The sequence below is a fragment of the Zootoca vivipara genome, chromosome 2 (assembly GCF_965207765.1).
Source record: "Zootoca vivipara chromosome 2, rZooViv2.hap1.1, whole genome shotgun sequence".
In the NCBI taxonomy this organism is placed as follows: Eukaryota; Metazoa; Chordata; class Lepidosauria; order Squamata; family Lacertidae; genus Zootoca; species Zootoca vivipara.
In genome coordinates, this window is record NC_142584.1 from 52435950 (window position 1) to 52459325 (window position 23376).

At 44.7% G+C, this 23376-nt stretch overlaps 1 protein-coding gene across 3 annotated transcripts in view; it reads left to right on the forward strand.

Annotated features, from left to right (window-relative positions):
* The window catches only part of FGF1 (fibroblast growth factor 1), a 53460-nt gene extending 48056 nt beyond the window's left edge, over positions 1-5404 (forward strand). Inside the window, exon 5 of one of the 3 annotated variants that reach the window (XM_035105367.3) lies at positions 644-5404. In XM_035105367.3, the coding sequence (XP_034961258.1) occupies positions 644-838 (195 nt within the window). In that variant the 3' untranslated portion in view covers positions 839-5404. The remainder of the gene's footprint in view (positions 1-643) is intronic. The other 2 variants (XM_088661879.1, XM_060271690.2) reach the window with 2 other exon arrangements.
* The last annotated feature ends 17972 nt before the right edge of the window (positions 5405-23376 follow it).

A 23376-nucleotide genomic window follows, 5' to 3' on the forward strand; every position in this document is an offset into this window, starting at 1 on the left:
TATTATTCGTCATTTATTTCTGTTCTCTCTCCCCCCCCCCCAAAAAGCACAGCAGCTTTGGGGCACCCCCCAAAAAGCTAAGCAACTTTTGCACCCCCCAAAAAAACCTCCAAAACTTTGGTCAGCAGCTCCCCCCAAAAGCTCAACAACTCTGGGCACTAAATAAGGGGTTTTGGGTTTGGTTAGGTTAAATAATTAGTTTTTTGTTTATTAAATACAGTTATATATTACAATTATACATTTTTGTTATTTAAACTATAAATATCGCGAAATTATGGTTTTTTTCTCGAAGTGACACACCACCTGAGTTATGCTCGGTTTTTTGGCGAATTTTGACACACCAAGCTCAAAAGGTTGCCCATCACTGGGCTAGGCTGACAAAATACTGGAGCTTTACTGCCAGTCAGACGGATCAACGCTGAGCTAGATTGACCAATGGGCCGATTTGCTATAAGGTAGCTTCCTATGTTCCATCCAGGTTTCCCAATCACATGGATCAACACAGAATCACAGAGTTGTAGAGTTGGAAGGGACCCTGAGGGTCATCTAGTCCAACCCTCTGTGATGCAGGAATCTCAGCTAAAGCATCCATGACAGATGGCCATCCAATCTCTCTCTCTCTCTTTCTCTCTCTCCCCTTCAGCAGTTGCCAGCGGAAGAGTGTTTGTTCCTGGAGAGGATGGAAGAAAACCATTACAATACCTACACATCAAAGATGCATGCAGATAAAAACTGGTTTGTCGGCCTGAAGAAGAATGGGAAAAGCAAACTGGGACCACGGACTCATTATGGTCAAAAGGCAATCCTCTTCCTTCCCCTGCCAGTTTCACCCGATTAGATAGTTTCCCCACGTAGCAAAATAGGTTCCTTAGAACGAAGCAGCCAGTAGACTTTTCCCTTTCCTTTCCTTTGATTCTCCCTCCTGCTGGGGAACATGAAAAAGATGTGGGAGATGAAAAAAAAAGTTGCAAAGCAATTCCATAAAACATGCATGTATACAAGCAGAGTACACAGGCATCTCAGATGCACTGCCTCCAACATGAACCAAGTCACTTAATAGTCATACAACAGAACGTACATTGGTGTTCAGCTTCTACAGTCATATATATAGCAAAGCTCCCCTTTTTCTGAAACCCGCATTTAAACAATATGATCTAACTTCCAGACAGCTTTTTCATAATCCTTGTGTATCACATGGAATCATAACCAACAATGCTGAAGCTATCCTATTATTTAAAACAAATTTAACTGTGTGCTTATAGTACCAGGATCCTTGCTTCTTAAAAAGTAACATTGCTCTGGTTCTTGGTAATATTTCTGTAATATATATTTATTTATTAATAAGACTGTATACAATCTACGTTGTTAGGCCATTTTTAACTGTAGACAATCAATATTGTGTATATTAGATAAGACCAGTGCTTTTTTTCTGGGGGGATGCAGGGGCACGCATACCCCTGAACATTTTGTGAATCTAAGTTTGGCATCGTTGAGGGGCAGTATTTCAATATGAGTAGGAAAATGAAAGTACCCCTAAACATTTTTTTTTAGAGAAAAAAAGCACTGCATAAGACAAAGGCACACCAGGAATTAAAATGAATCCAAAAGATCTTGAATACTTTGGCAAGGAAAATGAGCAAACACAGAACAAATATAAAAACACAGTGGAGCGTTTATATACAAATGTAGCTCCAGTTGGAACCAATGAAAATTTAACCATGAGCCAAAATCCTGCTGATTTCAATGTGGCATTAAAGATTTGGTCTGCAGTGTGCTGATGTGACACTTTGCCACACCCCTCGAGACCAGCGCAGTCTATTGAGCCCCAGAAAATCCCAGGCAAACCAAAGAACTGGAGTTGCAAGGCCCACAGGCCATGTGATAAAGGCTAACACTGCTTATGGGTAGGTACAGCCCCCAGTTAGGATGAGTGTTGCAGCTGGGCTTGGTGCTCCAGGCTGATGGGGCTTTATTCCACCAGTCACTGTAACATGACAAGCTATGTCAGAACCAATGAACAACGTGCTCTCTGGTTGCCTGGTGTTTGGGGGGAGTGGTGGGGGCAAGGAGCTCTGGTAGAAAGCAGATTTCCCTAGGGAGCAGATTTACTGTACATAAGTGTGATAGGAATTCATTGTTCATCTGTAGTCATACTTTGCCACATGTTTCATATTTCATTTACTTACCGCAGACATAAAAAACAACCAGCTTAACTGCATACAATGACTGTGTGGTTAAATGACCGAATTTCCAACGACCTCCTAAGAGAACTTGCACTTTTCTCTATCCTTGTAAGATGGAACCTTGTTGTGATTTGCAGGTCATATCCCAGGTTTCTCGACCTCTTTGAATTCCATTGATTTCCACGATTTTGAAGGGTGGGCCTGTTTGCGTGCCATTACTCTAGAATCTAGATCATTATAGAGGCTGTAGAGATGCTGCATTCAATGTTGACTAAACACACAAAAGTGGGAGCAAAATAATGCACTTTGGCCCTGACCGAACCACCCCATCCCCTATCCCCAGCTATATGCATTCAGCATCATTTCTCAAAAGAGCCTGTTTATCTGCCTACATTACAGGCATAGCTCTATGCTGAAGGAGAGGCCAAGACTAATAGACATAACATCTGAATGTAACACCTGCACATTCTAGAGTGGTTTGGGGATACAATTGCAAATTGACCAGTTGCAAAATGACAGATGAATCACTTTCTTCCCTAGGTATTAGTAATCTGTATTATTTTACTGCATTTCAAAAGCTGCTTGACCAGCTATATATTTGGCAGGCCACAGTTCTTAGTTCCAAGGGGAGGCAAACTATTCTATCTTGCTGTTCCTATTTCCGGATTTCCCAGTGTGTTTTCCACAGCAGCAAATCAGATTAACTTCTGATTAAACATTCTGCCTTTCCCGAGTTTTATTTTTATCACTACTAATTACATTAATTGTCGCTTACTACAAACATGTCTCAAAGTGGCATACTTTGTTATAAAAGCATACAATAGAAAATTTAAAGTGCATCAAAAAACAAAAATCAATTGGCTAAAAGTGCTCAAATCAAAGCTTTTGTAATACACTAATTTGCTGGCAATCTGTTTTCTGTTGTATTTCAACATATCTGGCACTACCAAAGGATACCCTCAGTGCTTCCCCACTGTCAGTTCCTACATCTCACACCAGTAAGGGTTGTTCATGTCATTACTTGAGTGTTTCCAAAAAGTCACACTTGGTTCCAGCACAAACCCAGACATAGGGCATTCTGTGTTACCCATGGAACCATCTGCTCCTAAACTATCACTGCAGGTTTCTGAAATCCTTTGGCCCATTTGCTAATCATATTCCTCAATGGATTAAATAGTGGCCTTTTTGCAGGGATGCGTTCTTGTGTCTGATTATTTTCTTGCTTTGGTATCGGACAGGGATCATATAACAACCATAGGTGCAAGGGGTGGAGAGAGATTTGGCTTAGACAAATGCATAGAGGGCAGGTCTATCCCTCAGCAGCTTGTTGTTGTTAGTTGTTTAGTTGTGTCCAGCTCTTTGTGACCCCATGGACCAGAGCCCGCCAGGCACTCCTGTCTTCCACTGCCTCCCGCAGTTTGGTCAAACTCATGTTAGTAGCTTTGAGAACACTGTCCAACCATCTTGTCCTCTGTTGTCCCCTTCTCCTAGTGCCCTCAGAGGACCACTACATTCAGTGCCAAGATGTTGGAGGAACCGTCTTCCATTGCAATACTCACATTTTTAAGGGGAGGAAAATGACAGCCACCTGTGCCAATAAGCCCACCCAAAACAACTTGGAATAATTGCCCCAGACCTGGGTCCCTCACATTCTAAGCACTAGCTCCAGATATCGCAAGGGTGTGAGTTAAGCTGCATGCAACGAGGAAAAGCTTCCCAGCATCACTAGCCTGGTATTTGTGAACAGGAAGGATTTCAGATCAGACTATGGTGGTCTTAGTCTGGCCCGGGGCTCAGTGGTGATCTGTTCCGCATGCAGAAAGTCCCAGGCTCAATACCCAGGTAGGGACTATATTTTGGGAGGGGAAATGAACAAATTCTTATGCCCCACAAATAACACAGAGATGCATTTTAAATAAAAACACACATTTTACTCATGTAAAAACACCAGGCAGGCCCCACAAATAACCTAGAGATGCAGTTTAAATAAAAGGGCATATTCTTCTCATGTAAAAACACACTGATTCCTGGCCCCATCCGCAGGCCGGATTTAGAAGGCGATTGGGCCGGATCCGGCCCCCAAGCCTTAGTTTGCCTACCCATGGTTAGACAGTCCTGACCGAGATGTGTCAGGGGTCTGACTGAGCATAAGGCTGTTCCCCATGTTCCTATCCTGAGCTTGAGCAAAGCCTACCCACCAAGTATTTCCAAAAAGGGGGGGGGAACGTGTCAGGGTGCAAGTCCAGTTTACCTAACATCCTGTCTCTAGTCTTAGCATGTGGGAGGTATTTCCAGGATAGCAGCTAAAGGAAGGGTATGTTGTTATTTCTTGGACAGAGGACAATTCAGGAAATCCGTTCCTGTCCCAAGATAGAAACTTTTCCTCAGCAAAGGAACAGAGTTCCACAGAACCAGAGTCTGCAAGAAATATGCCTCTGATTCACAAGGCACTTTCTTATTTGCTGGAAACTTCTTTTCTCCAGTGTGTGCGTGCAGGGTTTCGTTTTGTTTTTCTTACTTCTATAAGATACAATTCAACAGTACTACATTGCAGCAAGCACTTCGTTTGTCAAATGAGATCAGTGTTTCTTTCCCACCATTCTGTTTTTCTTCTGTTTGTAAACTCCTGCCAAATTTTCTTCTCGCTTACTTCTTCTCTGTTCCCAGTCGTCATCCTCTCCGGGGATTAATTGTTTCTGTTGAAATGTCCAGCTGTCTTTTCTATGTGCATTTGCTCCACCTGGCCTGCTGGAGACTCTCATCTGATGTAATCCAATCAAGAGGAGCTTCTCTGCTCTGTTTATGCTCCTTCCATACAGTCTTATACAAACCGCTGGGACAGGAACTGACCATGAGCTTGTCCGTGCTTCTACTTGTAACCTGCCTAGAAAATGCGGATCCGAGCAATTTTCTCCTTGTCCTGCTCCTTTCCGAGGTAAAACCTGCTCTTTTGCAACAGATTGGAACAAATGGCAATCCCAAAGCAACAACGTTGTGCTATAATTATACAATAAAACAAGGATGGGGAACCTCTGGCCACGGATGAAAACTTCTCCATGACAATACATCCTTAAACAAAGAAAATGGTTTCTCAGGAGAAGGCTAGATAAGAACCCTTGCCCCTGACCTCTGCTTTTCTGTATGCCCATTTTTGCTTTGTTTATATAGAGGAATAGTCAATAAAACCTGTGGTTTGAAATGGTGCAGAATCCATCCTACAACCTGTTCTGTGTCTTCCTTGAGCTGAGACAACTTTATTCTGAGTAGATCAAAGCGATACATGTATGCAGACTCTAGGCATGTTTTCAAAAATGCTTAAGCAGCAAAAACATGGATCACCTCATTCAACAGTGCAGTTATTTTTTGGCTAGAAGAGTTAGATTATCCTTTTCCATCAGGACACTTGTGATTGTGTGTATATGCACCTGTCGGTTCTGCAGTGCAGCTTGAAAGCAGGTATCCAAATATCTTAGCCCTCTTGGATATGAGCCATCCTTACACATAAACGACTTAGCATTTAACTCCATCATTCATTCACCTAGGTAAGGTTCACATCCATTAACCTGATGCTGGAGTGGCTTAATTTTGATGGATAATAGCTGGAAGCCCAGGGATTAAAAGAAGTGCAAGGACACAGTAGCAGCAACTTTTGCAAAGGACCAAAAGCGTGCACTAAAACTGAAATGGAACTCTTTAAGTGCCACAGGGAAAAGGCAAAGGAAAGTGCAAGGAAGTCTTTATGAAAGGGAGATACAGTACTGTAGTCATTCAGAGGTTAACAGATTTGGAACATGGCACGAGAAACTGCTAGAACTAGTTCATGGGCCATCTACAGCTAACCAGCATATATAGTCAGGTTTTGCTACCATAACACACACACACACACACCTCTTTCAAAGAACCAGGTTGCCAATTGGGTGCAAACAGAAATGTCTGTGTGCACAGGTGATTGGAGTTTCTAATTAAATCCGAAAGCTGGAAAACGGTAATATCGGATTTAGTTCTGCTGTTTCCCAGCACCTCATTAACCTCAGGGCATTCCTTTCATTAAACATCTGAAGCCTGGCTATTGCTAACCTCACGTGTATACTTGACACCCAACTGGGGGGAAATGTCAACACTCCTGCCTGGAAAATAATCCCCAGTAATTGCTCCAGATGGATGAACAGGAGAGAACAGCGCTGCCAGCTAAAACTATAGGCCACAAATTATCCAACATGGACTTAAGCCTGCCTAAGCCCATCAATTTCAATGGGTTTAAGGCTGCTTAAATCTGCGCTGGAATATGGCCATACACGGTTTTAAGGAGTTTTATCCCTCCTCCAGCTCAGATGAAGAGATGAAAGATGACAAAACCTTCCTTTTAAAAAATTGATTTAATAGATTATCAGAACTAAATATCAGTTAACGATGGCAAATGGGGAGGGGGGTCAGGATAGTTCTCAAGCTGCTGGGCTGAAGGGGAAGGTAAGAAAGTGAGTAGAGCAGGCATGTCAAACCTGTAGCCCTCCAGATGTTTTGGACTACAATTCCCATCTTCCCCAACCACTGGTCCTGCTAGCTAGGAATCATGGGAGTTGTAGGCCAAAACATCTGGAGGGCCGCAGGTTTGACATGCCTGGAGTAGAGTATATTTTGTATGAATGGAGAACAGGAGGAGGGTGTTGGAGGGTAGAGGATCTTCAAGCACCTGAAGGGAAAAAACTGAACGGGACTGCAGCAGCACAGGATGTTTGGAATGTAACTCTTGCAGAGAGGTTAACACATCCTCCCACAGCCCCAGGATAGAGAGGGCCCCTCAGTGTAATAAAGAAAAAGCTGGCTGGACAAAAAATTGCAGCTCCAAAGCCCATGACAAGCTGGTAACTGAATAATGAGGATGAATAAACAATCTGTAGAAAAGGAACACAGAGACAGAATTACTGGGTCCTATACTCAGAGAACTTCAAGCGGATTGGCAAGCCCTGCAGAGGGGTGTGTGTGTCATAGCTGCCAAGTTTTCCCTTTTCTCACGAGGAAGCCTATTCAGCATAAGGGAAAATCCCTTAAAATAAGGGATAACTTGGCAGCTATGGTGTGTGTGTGTGTGATTTCTTACAGGTCAGCTTTCTGCAGTCGGATGCCCACAAAACATCCACCTAAATGGAGCTGGTCCAGATATCTGTTCAGCCTATATATGGGAGGCTATCTAGGGGCAATGAAAAAAAGAGGCCTCTCTTTCTCCAGCTAAGCCTTAGGAGTTAAATTAGCCCTAAGCTTGGAATGGGTGTGTTTCCCTTACCTGCTCTTGAGGACCATTTGCAATGAAAGATATGGGTTGCTTACTTTTTTCCTTCAGGGCTCCTGTTCCTTTAGCAGTTGTGGGGCAAACAGAAAGCCCAATACAGTATCTGAATCTCTCTCTCTCCCCCCCCCCCCCGCTTGCCCCCTGAAACTGTAGCAGCTGAATTGTTCTGTGTCTCATGCACCCGTTAAAGGCACAGGAGCCATTTTAGAAAACAGCTGGCAACTCACAGAATGACCTCTCTAGGGCTACTCAGTGAATGTGCACATGGGGAAACTGAATTACCTTCACAAGCTATGCCTAGGTAGCCAAGTGTTTGACCTCATGTGGGTGTGTAATGAGTCTTCCCAGCAGAGTCTCCCTGCTCTTGTGAAAGTGCCTAACGTGTGTACATGTCGGTCCCTTTTCACAGGAGTAAAAAAGCATGAATGGGTGGGTGCATTCATACTGAAGGGGCAATCCATGAGTGTGCTCGTCCCTTACATGTGTAAACATATATTGAACTAATCGTGGTTTCACAAGCAGGTTACCAACTAGTTTATGCCTTTAAGCGCATATTTTGCCACGATAAAGTACAATGATAATAGCTGCATCTCAGCCGATGACAGCATTAATTATTTCTTATGTTGAAAAATTCCAACTTTTCATTCCTAGCGTACCAGGCCTTCAAATAGTCCACAAATAATTCCGGTGGTCTGTCAAGAGAAAATTTTGTCGGGCGATGTATACCGGCTAATAGACAAGCAGGTGAAGAGAAAATGCATTTTAAGCTTCCCAATAAAACATTTTGAAGGTGGGAAAGAGAGACGACTGATCATTACTGGTGACAACACCTCCACATACAAGGTGATTCTTAGTCCAAGGAAGACACAATCTGAGGTATGGTGGTCTACATGTTACAGTCGCTACACTGAGATGCTGGCCTGCACAGTGGCTATTCAGTGATGTGGTAAGCATGGAGCAGTGCATGTAACAACTGTAACACTCAGGTCAGTCTCAAGAGGAACCAGAAAGGGGCTCCCTCTACCTTCCCTAGAGACGCCCTCTATGGTTTTTGTTTTGTTTTTTTTAGGAAAATGGAGGGGAGTTCCTCATCCAGTTCTACAGCTTCTGTTTTCTGTCACACACAATAGAAAGCCTCCACTCCCACCCATTTCTCCTCATCACACCTGACCTTTTTGCATTCACAGCCTACTGCCTCCCCAAAGCAGGAAGCAAGAATCTTCGCATTTCTTTCTCAAGTCTTCCAGGTTATAAGCAGACTTTGGAAGGGATAGAAACCAGTACAGTATACAGTCTCGGCTGTCAGGAGGAAAGGAAATTAAACAGGCCCAAAGACCACATGCAGAAAATCTTGGAGGAGACAGAGTGTTGGGTCAGTGCTTGCATTCATTTTCCCTTCACGCACATTTCCTGTGGTTTGTAATATTCCCCTAATGCTACTTGTACCAGCCCAGCAATCTCCTACCACAACCTTCCATGTTTCCTCTCATAATATCCACACTCTCCTCCCAGTACTTTTCTCAATGTCTGTCACCCTTACCCCTCCAATCTGTCTTTTCTACCTGGACTTCCATGAGTTTCTTTCACTCCATCCTTCCCAACCCATCTCGTTTCCCCCCAGCTTGCCTTCTCCTCGGGGCCCTTTGCCTAAGAGCCTGATGCTCTTGCATCTGTTGATAGTCAGACCTTTACTTTCAGCCTTCCCTTCTCCATATCCATGCCTCTCCAGTGGGAACAGACTGCAATCTGATAAGCAATACCCAAATTGTTTAAATGTAGGGTACCACACCACCAGAAAAACAGAGAGTATCTTCCAGATCTGAAAATAAAAGCAGTGATGAGCTTGGGGTTAGATGGAGGCTGGCTGGAGGGCTATGCATCAAATACACAAAATGTAATTCCCCACATCAAATAAGGAACTATGGTTCTTTTCTAATATTTCTTGATTTTATTTTTGTTGTTGTTGTTGTTATTTGGATGCTCTGCCACTGACTGAGCTACAGCCCTTCTCCTGCTAGTGTAGAATCCTATCTCTCTCTCTCTCTCTCTCTCTCTCTCTCTCTCTCTCTCTCTCTCTCTCTCTCTCTCTCTCTCTCTCTCTCTCTCTCTCTCTAAAGAAGATCACATTTCCTCTCCCAATCTTTGCTGAAGGTGGTCCAGTCACCATTCCACTTGCAGGACAGGTAGATTCATAAGAATGTGGTGAAGGCAAGCATTACATTAATCAAACAAACAAACAAACAAACAAACATGTTGTGACACCTTTTGTTATATACCAAAGCCATCCACCAAATCTAAACAAGGAAGCCTAACATAGAAAGAGGTTTTTAAGACAACTATGGGATTTCAGTTCTTTGGAGAACTACAGTAAATCTATGTTGCTGGATTGAGTTAGTTGATCATTTAGGAGCAGAGGCTGACTTGGGCATTATGGCAGCCTGTGTGATTCTAAAATTTGGCATGTGCCCCCCAGTCCCAGCTCTTGCACTGCCTTCTCTGAAGGCAGGTAAGGAGATCCTGGCTTTGGGAAGAAGGTATGAGGGCTCTAGGACCCTCAGTGCCTTCATGCCTCCTTTCCAAAGCCCAGCACCTCGCTTTGAGACAAAGCCCCTCCTCTGCTCAGTGCCCAGTGCATGCACACCTATCACAGAGCCCTAAATCTGTCCCTGCTAGGAGGTTGGCCATGTTGTCTACTTTACAGAGGACAGCCCTCTGTTTGAAGCTGTCCCCTATCTGAAGGGCTGTTCTATTTAAGGAAGTCTTCTATTTTAAGGGCTGTCTGCTTTAGTTTAAAGATAAAGAACCACAAGAAAGGAGGGCAGCGGCCTTGACATTGCTCACCCAGTTAGCAACTGGGCAGGTGACTAAGTAGCCACACAAGTCATCTCTACTCTTACCCACTATGGTGAGGTGTCTTGTATTTCTGTTTAAATTATAGGAATTATTTCTCTTGTTTGGTGAGACATATCCTCTTTTTTTGCAATGTGTAATTGACCAGCTGTCCTCTGATCTGAGGAAGAACACACAACTGATTTCCCTCTCCCACCCTAATCATAAAGACCTTTTCTGTGTGTGTGTGTGTGTGTGTGTACATATGAGTGTTTGAATACATCTAACACTCTCCAATGTGTGTGTGTGTGTGTGTGTGTGTGTGTGTGTGTGTGTGTGTGTGTGTGTGTGTTTATACACAAATGCTGCCGCTAGTTAGAGAAGAATGTAAATTTGGAGATAATAGCTTCCATGTGGCCATGTTACCCATATACAGGAAATGACATGCTGAATAGTAGACTGCAGATCAACTTCTCTGGATTCACAGCTTTTGCCATGACATGGTTTCTGCAAAGGGAGCGATCCCTGGATGCCACAACGTTGCTCTAACAAATGCATCTCTTCTTGTGGGTAGATGAAGGTCTCCCAGGATTCAACCTACAAAACTGAACTGATATGGATGCGGACCATTTGGATCCCTTCCAATCGGGATTCAGGCGTCATCATGGGACTGAAACTGCCTTGGTCGCGCTGGTTGATGATCTCCGGCGGGCTAGGGACAAGGGTGAGAGCTGTTTCCTAGTTCTGCTGGATCTCTCAGCGGCCTTTGATACAATCAACCATAACATCCTTCTGGACTGTCTAGAGGGGTTGGGAGCTGGGGGCACTGTCATACGGTGGTTCTGCTCCTTCCTCCTGGGCCGTGTTCAGAAAGTGGTGGTGGGGATGAGTGTTCGGACCCCTGGGCTCTCACTTGTGTGGTGCCTCAGGGTTCTGTCCTGTGTGAGTGTCTGGAGGTGGTTGGAGGATGGATGGCGGCTAACAGATTGAGGTTGAATCCTGACAAGACAGAATTACTGTTTTTGGGGGGCAGGTGTGGGGGACTCCCTGGTCCTGAATGGGATAACTGTCCCCTTGAAGGACCAGGTGCGCAGCCTGGGAGTCATTTTGGACTCACAGCTGTCCATGGAGGCACAGTTAATTCTGTGTCCAGGGCAGCTGTTTATCAGCTCCATCTGGTACGCAGGCTGAGACCCTACCTGCCCGCAGACTGTCTCACCAGAGTGGTGCATGCTCTAGTTATCTCCCACTTGGACTACTGCAATGCGCTTTACGTGGGGCTATCTTTGAAGGTGACCCGGAAACTGCAGTTAATCCAGAATGCGGTAGCTAGACTGGTGACTGGGAGCGGCCGCCGAGACCACATAACACTGGTCCTAAGATACCTACATTGGCTCCCAGTACGTTTCCGAGTACAATTCAAAGTGTTGGTGCCGACCTTTAAAGCCCTAAACGGCCTCGGTCCTATATACCTGAAGGAGCGTCTCCACCCCCATTGTTCAGCCCGGACACTGGGATCCAGCACCGAGAGCCTTCTGGCGGTTCCCTCACTGCGAGAAGCAAAGCTACAGGGAACCAGGCAGAGGGCCTTCTTGGTAGTGGCGCCCACCCTGTGGAACGCCCTTCCATCGGAGGTCAAGGAGATAAACAACTACCTGACATTTAGAAAACACCTAAAGGCAGCCCTGTTTAGGGAAGTTTTTAATCTGTGATATTTTAATGTATTTTGGTATTTGTTGGAAGCCTCCCAGAGTGGCGGGGGAAACCCAGCCAGACGGGTGGGGTATAAATAAATAATAAATAATGATAGATTTTGCAGTCCTTCCACCTTAGCTTCTCCGTGCTGCATGGAAAGTTGTCATGGGAGTGTTGAGGACATCCTAATAATAAGAATTTTATTATTTGTACCCCGCCCATCTGACTAGGTTGCCCCAGCCACTCTTGGTTGATGCTGATGATTTCATTATGACAAGTAAAAAAAATAAAATGCCATGGAATTTAGCAACCTGTATCCACCTGCCAACTCTCTCTCTCTGAAGAAGTTATCTGAAGAAGTGTGCATGCACAGGAAAGCTCATACCAATAACAAACTTAGTTGGTCTCTAAGGTGCTACTGGAAGGAATTTTTAAAATTTTGTTCTCTCTCTCTCTCTCTCTCTCTCTCTCTCTCTCTCTCTCTCTCTCTCTCTGTGTGTGCGTGTGTGTGTGTGTGTGTGTGTGTGTGTGTGTGTGTGTGTGTAGCTGAGTGCCTGAAGCAGCTTGTCTCCTTTGATTCTTAGTGGGGTGGGGGGGACCTGAAAAGCAGACCATCACAGCATTAAAACTGAACTGGCGTTTGATGGCAAAAGGACTCCATGCAACAACAATACCAACAACAACAACAACAGAGAGACACATTCAAATCCCTCATCACCATAAACCCCCCTAACCAAACATAAGACCCTTGTCAAAAGCAAAGCAAATGTTGCAAGGAGCTGGTGGTAAGAGGGGAGGGGAGGAAAGGAAAGTAGTTTGTTCAGCAGATAAAATAGTACGATTGTCTCTGGACTGGGTTTATTTGACCTTCTAACTTTCAGCCAAACAACATTTTCCTATTAAAGCCTTCCTGCTCAGCAGGATTAGGGGGCCCTGAAGCCCACCCTCAGTGCCAAGGCTTGAAATCAATTCAAAGTGATTTAGGAAGCTGCTGCTGCTGCCTGAGGCTGCCATCAGGGGCAGGAAAGGACCTATTAAGTGCAGGGGAGGGGAGAATTGCTTCCTCTCAAATGAGAACACTGGGAGGCAGGGCAGGAATGCAAGCAGGATGCTACTTAACAAAGCCGGCTGATGGGCCTGTGTCAGTCTGACAAGGGCATGGGAGTGACACAGCTCCTTCCTATCGCAGAGGAAGAAGCCTGTGATCCTGCAATTGATTATCTCAAATGGTTCCGGCAAACCGAAGCAGGAAGCTGCCTTTCTCTTTCTAGTTATTATGCTTTATTCACGGCTTGCCTTGCTGGCAATCCCATACGCAGCAATGGGGGCAAAGGGAGATCTAAATATCAAACAGATAAAGCTAGAGTAGAGCAAGCTGCGTGTTGCTTGTGTCCAGGTGTTGTACGTTCTTTTGCTTTGTAGTTCAGAATATTACGGAAAATAGAAATCCTAGGAAGCTACCTTGTACCACAGTCAACACCTTGGTCCATCTAGCTCAGGGTTGTCTGCTCTGACTTGGCAGCTGCTCTTCAGGATTTGAGAAAGGGGTGTCTTCCTAGTCCTGCCTGGAGACACCAGAAATCAAACCTTTTGCACGCAAAGCAGATGCTCTACCACTGAGCTATGTGTCGTCTCCCCCCCCCCCCCCCGCCACCGCCGCCTCTATATTTCCAGAAAGACTGTGATAGATAAACAGGACATAAACTCTCACCAGATTAGGGAGAAAATTGGTTTGTAGGCAGCTCAGAAAGAAGGTTCCCCAAAAGCTGAGGAGAAAGTAGGTTTGGATCTCTCCAAGGGAAGAAGAAACAGAAGACTCTAAAGTTGCCATGTGTTCTGTGTAATGCAGGATTGTCTCATATTTCAATGTAAAATGCTACATCCTATATTGATAACAGTTTTGTCCTGCCTTTCAGGTCTTCTCTCTCCCCCTCCCAAGTTAGGGACACCCTGTTAGGCTGCAATAGATTGCAAAAACAAAGCTGTTGGTGTTTGACCATGTAGTTCTAGCATATTTCATAATGCAACATGATATCATTGACCGAGATAGTGTTAACATCCATTAATATTTGATATGCTCTCTTTGTGAGGACTCTATTTTCTATAGTATTATTATAACTTTACAAGAGGCCTGCAGTCAAATGTACAAAATGTACATTTTGTACGTTAGCAACATCATCATCATTGCATATTATATTTTACTAGAGTCCCACAGAAAAAAACAGCTTATTTCAGATCAGCGTATGACTATCCCACCTCAACTCTGCCGTTTCTAACTCTATATGCCCCTCTTGCACTTTTCCTCCCCCTCTCAGACATCTAACTCTTGACCTTCATTTCTCCCTTTCATTCTTCTGATCAAGTACTCTTCCTTCCCCTTCCTTGGCCTACTAACTTCTTAGAATGGTGGGTCGTCATCGTCCTCCACCCCCACCCCCAATTCTCAAGTCTGAGTGGGTTTGTAGCAAAGCCCTGGCAGACCCACAATTCACAATCCAGGACCCTGTGAGCTGCAGAGCATTTTGATGTTCCACAATCCCATGATGTAGCATTGCTCTGAGGTAGGGGTAGCCAAAGCGGTGCTCTCCGGGTATGGATGGACTCCAACTCCCATCTGCCCCAGCCAGCATGGCCAATGTCCAGGGATGATAGGAACTGTGCTCCAGTGGCATCTGGAGGACACTACAATCCCTGCTCTGGTGCTTTTTGGGAATGCCAGAATTGCAGCTTCCTACCTAACCGCGGGTGGCGCTGTGGGTTAAACCACAGAACCTAGGGCTTGCCAATTGGAAGGTCAGCAGTTTGAATCCCCTCAATGGGGTGAGCTCCCGTTGCTCGGTCCCGGCTCCTGTCCACCTAGCAGTTCGAAAGCACGTCAAAGTGTGTGACTGGACCTAATGGTCAGGGGTACCTTTACCTTACCTAACTGTGGTGGCTGTTCCTCAATTTATTTGAGCCTTGGACATCGGGTTTTGCAGTTCCTTTCCTGGTGGGATGGGGACAGGGGGGGTTTCATTATTGATGTTCTCTTTTTCTTTTGAAAGTACTATTTTGCTATCGCTAGAGTTAAATTTTGCCATTAAAACGGGGGGGGGGGACAAACAATGAAGCTAAAGTCAGTAGTTAAAGCTTCCCCCCACCCACTCAGCAACACAGGAAGAGAAAATGACAGGGGGCAATTCAGAGAGGCCATTCAAGGGCCAAACTGGGGTGGGGTGGGGAATTCATCACTATTTCCCCAGCTGGATCCACACAAAAAGGAAGAAAGTACTAAGCAGCAGCTGGATTTACAAACAGGAGGCTTGGCATTAAGAAGGGCGTTTGCTGAACTGGACTTAAGTCTGAGTAGACCTCACTGAAGACGTGCCCATGGGGGAAGGACATTGCGGTGTGCTATTAAGTGATGTGCAGAACATCCGCGTTTTTCATTCCGTGTCTCAGCAGCACTAAAGGGACTGCCCTGGAATCACCCTAGGGCAACATAGCCAGAGGCTCAATTACTACCATTAGGGTGAATTCCCACAGTACATTGATGCATAAGCCCTTTTTCGGGCAATGGGAACTGCTCCCAACTTCGAGTGCATCCAAATAACATACCTGTAACCCTAGGGCTTGCTGATTGGAAGGTCAGCGGTTCAAATCCCCGCGACGGGGTGAGCACCTGTTGCTCGGTCCCAGCTCCTGCCAACCTAGCAGTTCGAAAGCACGTCAAAGTGCAAGTAGATAAATAGGTACCGCTCCGGCGGGAAGGTAAACGGCATTTCCGTGTGCTGCTCTGGTTTGCCAGAAGCAGCTTAGTCATGCTGCCCACATGACCCGGAAGCTGTACACCGGCTCCCTTGGCCAGTAAAGCGAGATGAGCTCCGCAACTCCAGAGTCGTCCACGACTGAACCTAACAGTCAGGGGTCCCTTTACCTTTACCTTTAAGCACACATCAGGCATGGTGGTAATGTACATTTTTACATGTACACATGAAACATTTTAAAGGCCCACCTTTACATTGTAAGGTGCAAAGGGACACAGAGTCACGGTAGCTTCCTAGCATTTGCTGGAGTGGAAAATAATTTATATTTCTGAAGTAAAGCTAGGAGGAAGATCCAGAAGGGGGCAGTACAGAGGCAGTCACCAGCCTTAAAAAAGACATGTAGATTTTTTTTATCTTATTTTTTGGTACTGTCATGCTTAACATCTCAGTAAGTCAGAAGCCTTTGGATTAAGCCCAGAAGAGGGTGCTGCCTGCCTCTAAGATGTTACAGCAGGGGAAAATGTATTCTAAGGTTTACCACCTGCAGTACAGCTAGCTGGTACCGTACATAAATAGAAGGCTTCCTTCTCAACACCCTTTCTAAAGGAAATGCTCCACACCCCCAGGCAAACAGCAAATCCACTAAGCAAATCTCACCAGCAAGGAAGCTAAACAGTTCTCCCATCCGATTTGGACTGCAAAGACACAGCCTGGGAGAACTGGAAGAGGAAATGACACATGTACTTACATTTGCTGTGACAGCTTTCGCTGTAGCCTGGATGCAAACAAATCACAAGAAAAGCCATGTTTTAAAAAAAGCGAGCATGGGATGCTATCGCAATCAAAAGATGCTAGGGGACAGTTACTGGAAATGGACAAAGAAAGCAGATGGGGGACACCTAAGTGGCGGCGGGGGGGGGGGAGAGTGGAAAACGGAAGCGGGAGTCAATGCCAGTGGAAGACAGAGTAGAAAAACTCTACCCATAACCATAATTCTGAGTTAGGGGCAACCATGAGACTGAGGAGGAGGAGGAGGAGGAGGAGGAGGAGGAGGAGGAGGAGACTCTAAGTAAGAAGCAGGTAGGTGGGGGCTGGCTGGGCACACAGTTGGGGCAGTGACTCATTTGCCCCACTAGACCAGCCCCCACAATGGGCTCCAGATGTTGTGGCAATTCCCATCTGCCCCAGCCAGCATAGCCAATGGTCAGGAACCATGAGACATTTCCCAGATAGGGATGAGAAGGATGAAAAGCTGGTAGCCTTGCAGAGAACAGAGTTTCCTCTCTGCCACCGGTGGCAAATCAATACACTGGAGCAAATCAAAGGCATGTTGCACACTAATTCAAAAACAGCATGTTCTCCCGTTTCCCAAACACTGAGCCCAGAAATGACTGCAGCTTTATACTTCACTAGTCCCAGTCAAATCTGTCCCTTCTTCTCACTCCACTGTGCTTCTGTACCAATACCAACCCTTCTGTACCGATACCTACTGCCACTGTCAGAGGGATCCTGCCACTGAATGCCAGTTGCTGGGAATCACAAGTGGGCAGAGTGCTCTTGTGCTCAGGTTGCAGGTTCAATCTCCGTAAGGGACAACTGCATATTCCTGCATTGTAGGGAGTTATGCTAGAAGACCCTCAGGGTCCCTTTCAATTCTATGATTCTATAATTTAAAGCATATGTTCTGTCCCGGAGTACTAAACCTTTGTTTATGAAACGATACGCCCTTTCACGTTTCCTTCAACAACAGCACAAACTTATGCAAGTCTTCAAAAGCATGATTACAATGAGGATTACTCCCATGTAAGTGGTTATAGGAGTGTAACCTAAGGATGATTTACTGCAGGAATATTTAAATGTAAATTAATGTAGATGGTTAAAAAGGTAAAGGACCCCTGACAGTTAAGTCCAGTCGCAGACGACTCTGGGGTTGCGGCGCTCATCTCGCTTTACTGGCTGTGGGATCTGGCATTTGTCCGCAGACAGTTTTTCTGGGTCATGTGGCCAGCATGACTAAGCCGCTTCTGGCGAACCAGAGCAGCACACGGAAACGCCGGAGCGGTACCTATTTATCTACGTCACGGGGGTTCGAATCACCGATCTTCCAATCGGCAAGCCCTAGGCTCTGTGGTTAAAAACTATCCCCTTCATTTCAGCAAGAAGGTGAGCAGACTTCTGAACTTAATAGATATGTCCCCACAACGTAGAAGGTTGGGGGCACATGCAAACTCAACACACAAACACATGTCAAAATGTGTCATTGGCCCAGCTGATTTGCCCCCTTCTTCTACACAGTATTTTTTCATAAAACATAGCCAGTTCTCAGTCTAACGTCTTCTCATAAGAGCAGTGGGGTTGTGTGAACAATGTATTTATTTCCTTGTTTGTTCCATTAATTAGCTGTTCTTCATCGGCCAGGATTGGAGAATGACATAACACATCTAAAACAACAATATTTTTTTTTGGGGGGGGGGAGAATCCTGATCCCTGTGAATATCTCAGTCAGGCTGCAATCCTATACACAGGTCTTGCTTCTCAGTAGCCACACATAAAATTCTGCTTTGAATGTCTAATTCAGAAACACCACCTGTTTATATTCTCTTATTTTAATAAGACATTTCAATTGTGCCTCATGGTCTACAGCAAATCTTCCTATAATACCTTTTCTGTTCATAGCTAGATACTATCTGTCTTAAACTCCACAAGCCAAAGTTTTCCTGAATGTCTTCAACCCCAAACATTTCCCATTTTGGTAATCCTTAGTTATGCTGCTCAGGATATTATTCAACACAATGAGAGTCTCACAGGAGTGTCATTCCAGCTATGATTGATAATTACAGATGTAAAATTTTGCAAAACTTGTTTTCAGCTGAATTTGATTTATTTGAATGCAGCTACATACCAGGGAGAGAAAATAAATGTCAAACCTCAGGTTGCTAAGATCTGAGATATGAGGCAGACACGGCATTACATCTGTGTAGCACCAGACTCTGTGAGAAATATATAGCACCGAATCTCTCAGGAGTCAGTTGGATTTTGGATGTTTTCTCTAACAAATGTCACTGGCAAAATAACGTCCCACTCCACCTGGAATACTAAAATGTGTGGCTGAAGAGAGGAAGGCCTCATTCAAACCTAACACAAAACCATAGCTTAGCATTATGGGAATGAGACTGAATGAGCCTTGGGTTTATATATTCTCCCTTCTCCTCTCTCCAGCACAGTTGCGAAGAGGAAGCTAGAGGCATTTGATCCCCAAAACTAACTTGGGACAAACTGTAGATAGTTTTTAAAACTGTGCTCCATTGTCAAACCATGATTTACAGTCCTGGTTTGTTTGGGTAAATTATCATTAAAACAAACTAAGGTCCCTGGGGTGGTATTTGGCTAAGTTTTACTCACAACATACCTATTGAAATTAGTCATGTTCATTCATTTCAGTGTTTCTACTCTCAATAAAACCTAGTTGGAAATAATGACAAACTGCAGGTAGTTGAAAACCAAAGTAGATGCTTTCAATTTCCTTCTGACTGCTGTGCTGGAAAAAGAGATGGTATGAGGAGCTTGCAAGGCCAAGGTTCCCTCAGGTCTGCTCCCATAGCAGGAAATTTTGATTTAATGTTATGGTTAAACTCAGCCTAAATGGCTGGCTTGTGTTTTTGTATGCACTAGAGCAAGCATCCCCAAACTTCAGCCCTCCAAATGTTTTGGACTACAATTCCCATCTTCCCCGACCACTGGTCCTGTTAGCTAGGGATCATGGGAGTTGTAGGCCAAAACATCTGGAGGGCCACAGTTTGGGGATGCCTGCACTAGAGAGACAGCTAGCAAAAATCAGGGCTACTCAAAGTGGAGGTCCAAGGACTAAGGTGCTGGTCCAGAAGCCATCAGCTGTGAGTCCACAGCAACTCCACCGGGACCAGATATGGTTCTGTTCCCTGGCACATTGGGGAGGGTGAATTGCTGGGCCACCACATCAGACAGTTCAAGAAGCACTGGCATAAATGATAACACTTCTGTATTGGTTCTAATTGTTCAGGGTGCAAGGAGGAAGAATCCTGTGACAACTACATGTTCATCTGGCCTTTCCAGCCCTCATGTGAGATTCCATACAAGCAGACAAGCTGTCAGTCGCAGCCATTACTCTCCTCAAAAGAAACTTGGGGGTAAAGCAAGAGAGAGCAACTGCCCACACAATCCCAACAGAGTGGGGTGGCTTTATATAATGAGTTTACCTGCTTATGGCTTAATGACCATTCCTGTGGCTCTCACTGCTTAGGGGTTTCTGGTAACGCAGCCTGTGACAGGAAATCCTGTTTTCCGCATTAGTTGGGATATATATACAAATAAGACATACATGCACACACTTATATGGTACCAAACACCCCAAGCATTATGCACTGGAATTTCCAAGGATATGAATCTTCTGATAGCCACATCCTCTCTGACAGTGTTTCCTGGTTGGGGAATTTATGCAACTGGTCCTCTGGGAACAGGACATGGACTTTCCTTTCTCGCCTCACTCTGGCTTCTCTGTGGACATCCAATGCTCATCACTGTCCAAGGAAGCAATCCGCATTGGCATTTGTTGCAGATACTTGCCCCATAGCTGCCAAGTTTTCCCTTTTCTCGCGAGGAAGCCTATTCAGCATAAGGGAAAATCCCTGTAAAAAAGGGATAACTTGGCAGCTATGACTTGCCCTAAGCCCCATTTTTTAAAGATACACTTTTAAATCATCTTTACCATCCACATTTACATAATATAGTATTTAGAAGGCCTATGGAGAGCCCAGCTGGCTCAGACCAAAGTCCAGGTCCACTCTCCTGTTGTTTCCCTCCCCATGCCCTGCCCCACTGAATAGCTCCAAAACGTACATCTGGGGGGAAAACCACCAGAACATAGGGAGCATCTGGCTCAAAACGAATAATAGAATGGTGAATCCCTCCCCCCCCCCGCAACCTGGGGCAATTTGAGGAAGTGCTTCATATACATTGCATTGTTGAAATCCTTAAAACAATTGTGTAAGGTTGAAAGTATTAACATTTTAAGTATTAACGGCTGATGGAGGGAATAGGATGCTATTGAGATTGAGAGAAAGCGGTTGGCCTACGGTCACCAGGTGAGATCAAAACAGATGCACGCAACATCTCAACTGGCAACCTCCTGATTTATAGTGCAATCTCATAGTCACTGAGTTACAGCCATGCTTGAAAGACACTCGTGTCTAAAAAAAATGTAACATAGGAAAGATTTGGTGTCAACGAATCAATGAATTTTTAGCTTATCAGCCACCTGCCTTTAAACTGGTTAACTCATCCATCTATTAACTTTAATTAAATGTGTATATTACCAAAACTTCAGCATGGGTGACTTTTTGAGATTTTAGAATAATATAACTTTATCATTTAACAAACAAAATCTACCACTCATTTTTAGGAGGAAAAGTCATTATTACTATTTTAAACTTTACATCCAGGTATTCTGAAAACGCAAGAGCAACATTAGCTTCAAAAATAAGCGAGGGGACCTTTAACATGCATGTTGTTGTTGTTTAGTCGTTTAGTCGTGTCCGACTCTTCGTGACCCCATGGACCAGAGCACGCCAGGCACTCCTGTCTTGCACTGCCTCCCACAGTTTGGTCAAACTCATGTTCGTAGCTTCGAGAACACTGTCCAACCATCTTGTCCTCTGACGTCCCCTTCTCCTAGTGCCCTCAATCTTTCCCAACATCAGGGTCTTTTCCAAGGATTCTTCTCTTCTCATGAGGTGGCCAAAGTATTGGAGCCTCAGCTTCACGATCTGTCCTTCCAGGGAGCACTCAGGGCTGATTTCCTTAAGAATGGATAGGTTTGATCTTCTTGCAGTCCATGGGACTCTCAAGAGTCTCCTCCAGCACCACAATTCAAAAGCATCAATTCTTCGGCGATCAGCCTTCTTTATGGTCCAGCTCTCACTTCCATACATCACTACTGGGAAAACCATAGCTTTAACTATACGGACCTTTGTCGGCAAGGTGATGTCTCTGCTTTTTAAGATGCTGTCTAGGTTTGTCATTGCTTTTCTCCCAAGAAGCAGGCGTCTTTTAATTTCGTGACTGCTGTCACCATCTGCAGTGATCAAGGAGCCCAAGAAGGTGAAATCTCTCACTGCCTCCATTTCTTCCCCTTCTATTTGCCAGGAGGTGATGGGACCAGTGGCCATGATCTTGGTTTTTTTGATGTTGAGCTTCAGACCATATTTTGCGCTCTCCTCTTTCACCCTCATTAAAAGGTTCTTTAATTCCTCCTCGCTTTCTGCCATCAAGGTTGTGTCATCTGCATATCTGAGGTTGTTGATATTTCTTCCGGCAATCTTAATTCCGTCTTGGGATTCATCTAGTCCAGCCTTTCGCATGATGAATTCTGCATATAAGTTAAATAAGCAGGGAGACAATATACAACCTTGTCGTACTCCTTTCCCAATTTTGAACCACTCAGTTGTTCCATATCCAGTTCTAACTGTAGCTTCTTGTCCCACATAGAGATTTCTCAGGAGACAGATGAGGTGATCAGGCACTCCCATTTCTTTAAGAACTTGCCATAGTTTGCTGTGGTCGACACAGTCAAAGGCTTTTGCATAGTCAATGAAGCAGAAGTAGACGTTTTTCTGGAACTCTCTAGCTTTCTCCATAATCCAGCGCATGTTTGCTACTTGGTCTCTGGTTCCTCTGCCCCTTCGAAATCCAGCTTGCACTTCTGGGAGTTCTCGGTCCACATACTGCTTAAGCCTGCCTTGTAGAATTTTAAGCATAACCTTGCTAGTGTGTGAAATGAGCGCAATTGTGCGGTAGTTGGAGCATTCTTTGGCACTGCCCTTCTTTGGAATTGGGATGTAGACTGATCTTCTCCAATCCTCTGGCCATTGCTGAGTTTTCCAAACTTGCTGGCATATTGGGTGTAGCACCTTGACAGCATCATCTTTTAAAATTTTAAATAGTTCAGCTGGAATATCATCACTTCCACTGGCTTTGTTATTAGCAGTGCTTTCTAAGGCCCATTTGACTTCACTCTCCAAGATGTCTGGCTCAAGGTCAGCAACCACACTACCTGAGGTGTACGAGACCTCCATATCTTTCTGGTATAATTCCTCTGTGTATTCTTGCCACCTCTTCTTGATGTCTTCTGCTTCTGTTAGGTCCTTACCACTTTTGTCCTTGATTATGGTAATCTTTGTACGAAATGTTCCTTTCATGTCTCCAATTTTCTTGAACAGATCTCTGGTTTTCCCCATTCTATTGTTTTCCTCTATTTCTTTGCATTGCTCATTTAAGAAGACCATCTTGTCTCTCCTTGCTGTTTTTTGGAAATCTGCATTCAGTTTCCTGTATCTTTCCCTTTCTCCCTTGCATTTTGCTTGCCTCCTCTCCTCCGCTATTTGTAAGGCCTCGTTGGACAGCCATTTTGCTTTCTTGCATTTCCTTTTCCTTGGGATGGTTTTCGTTGCTGCCTCCTGTATAATGTTACGAGCCTCCATCCATAGTTCTTCAGGCACTCTGTCCACCAAATCTAAATCCTTAAACCTGTTCCTCACTTCCACTGTGTATTCATAAGGGATTTGATTCAGATTGTATCTTACTGGCCCAGTGGTTTTTCCTA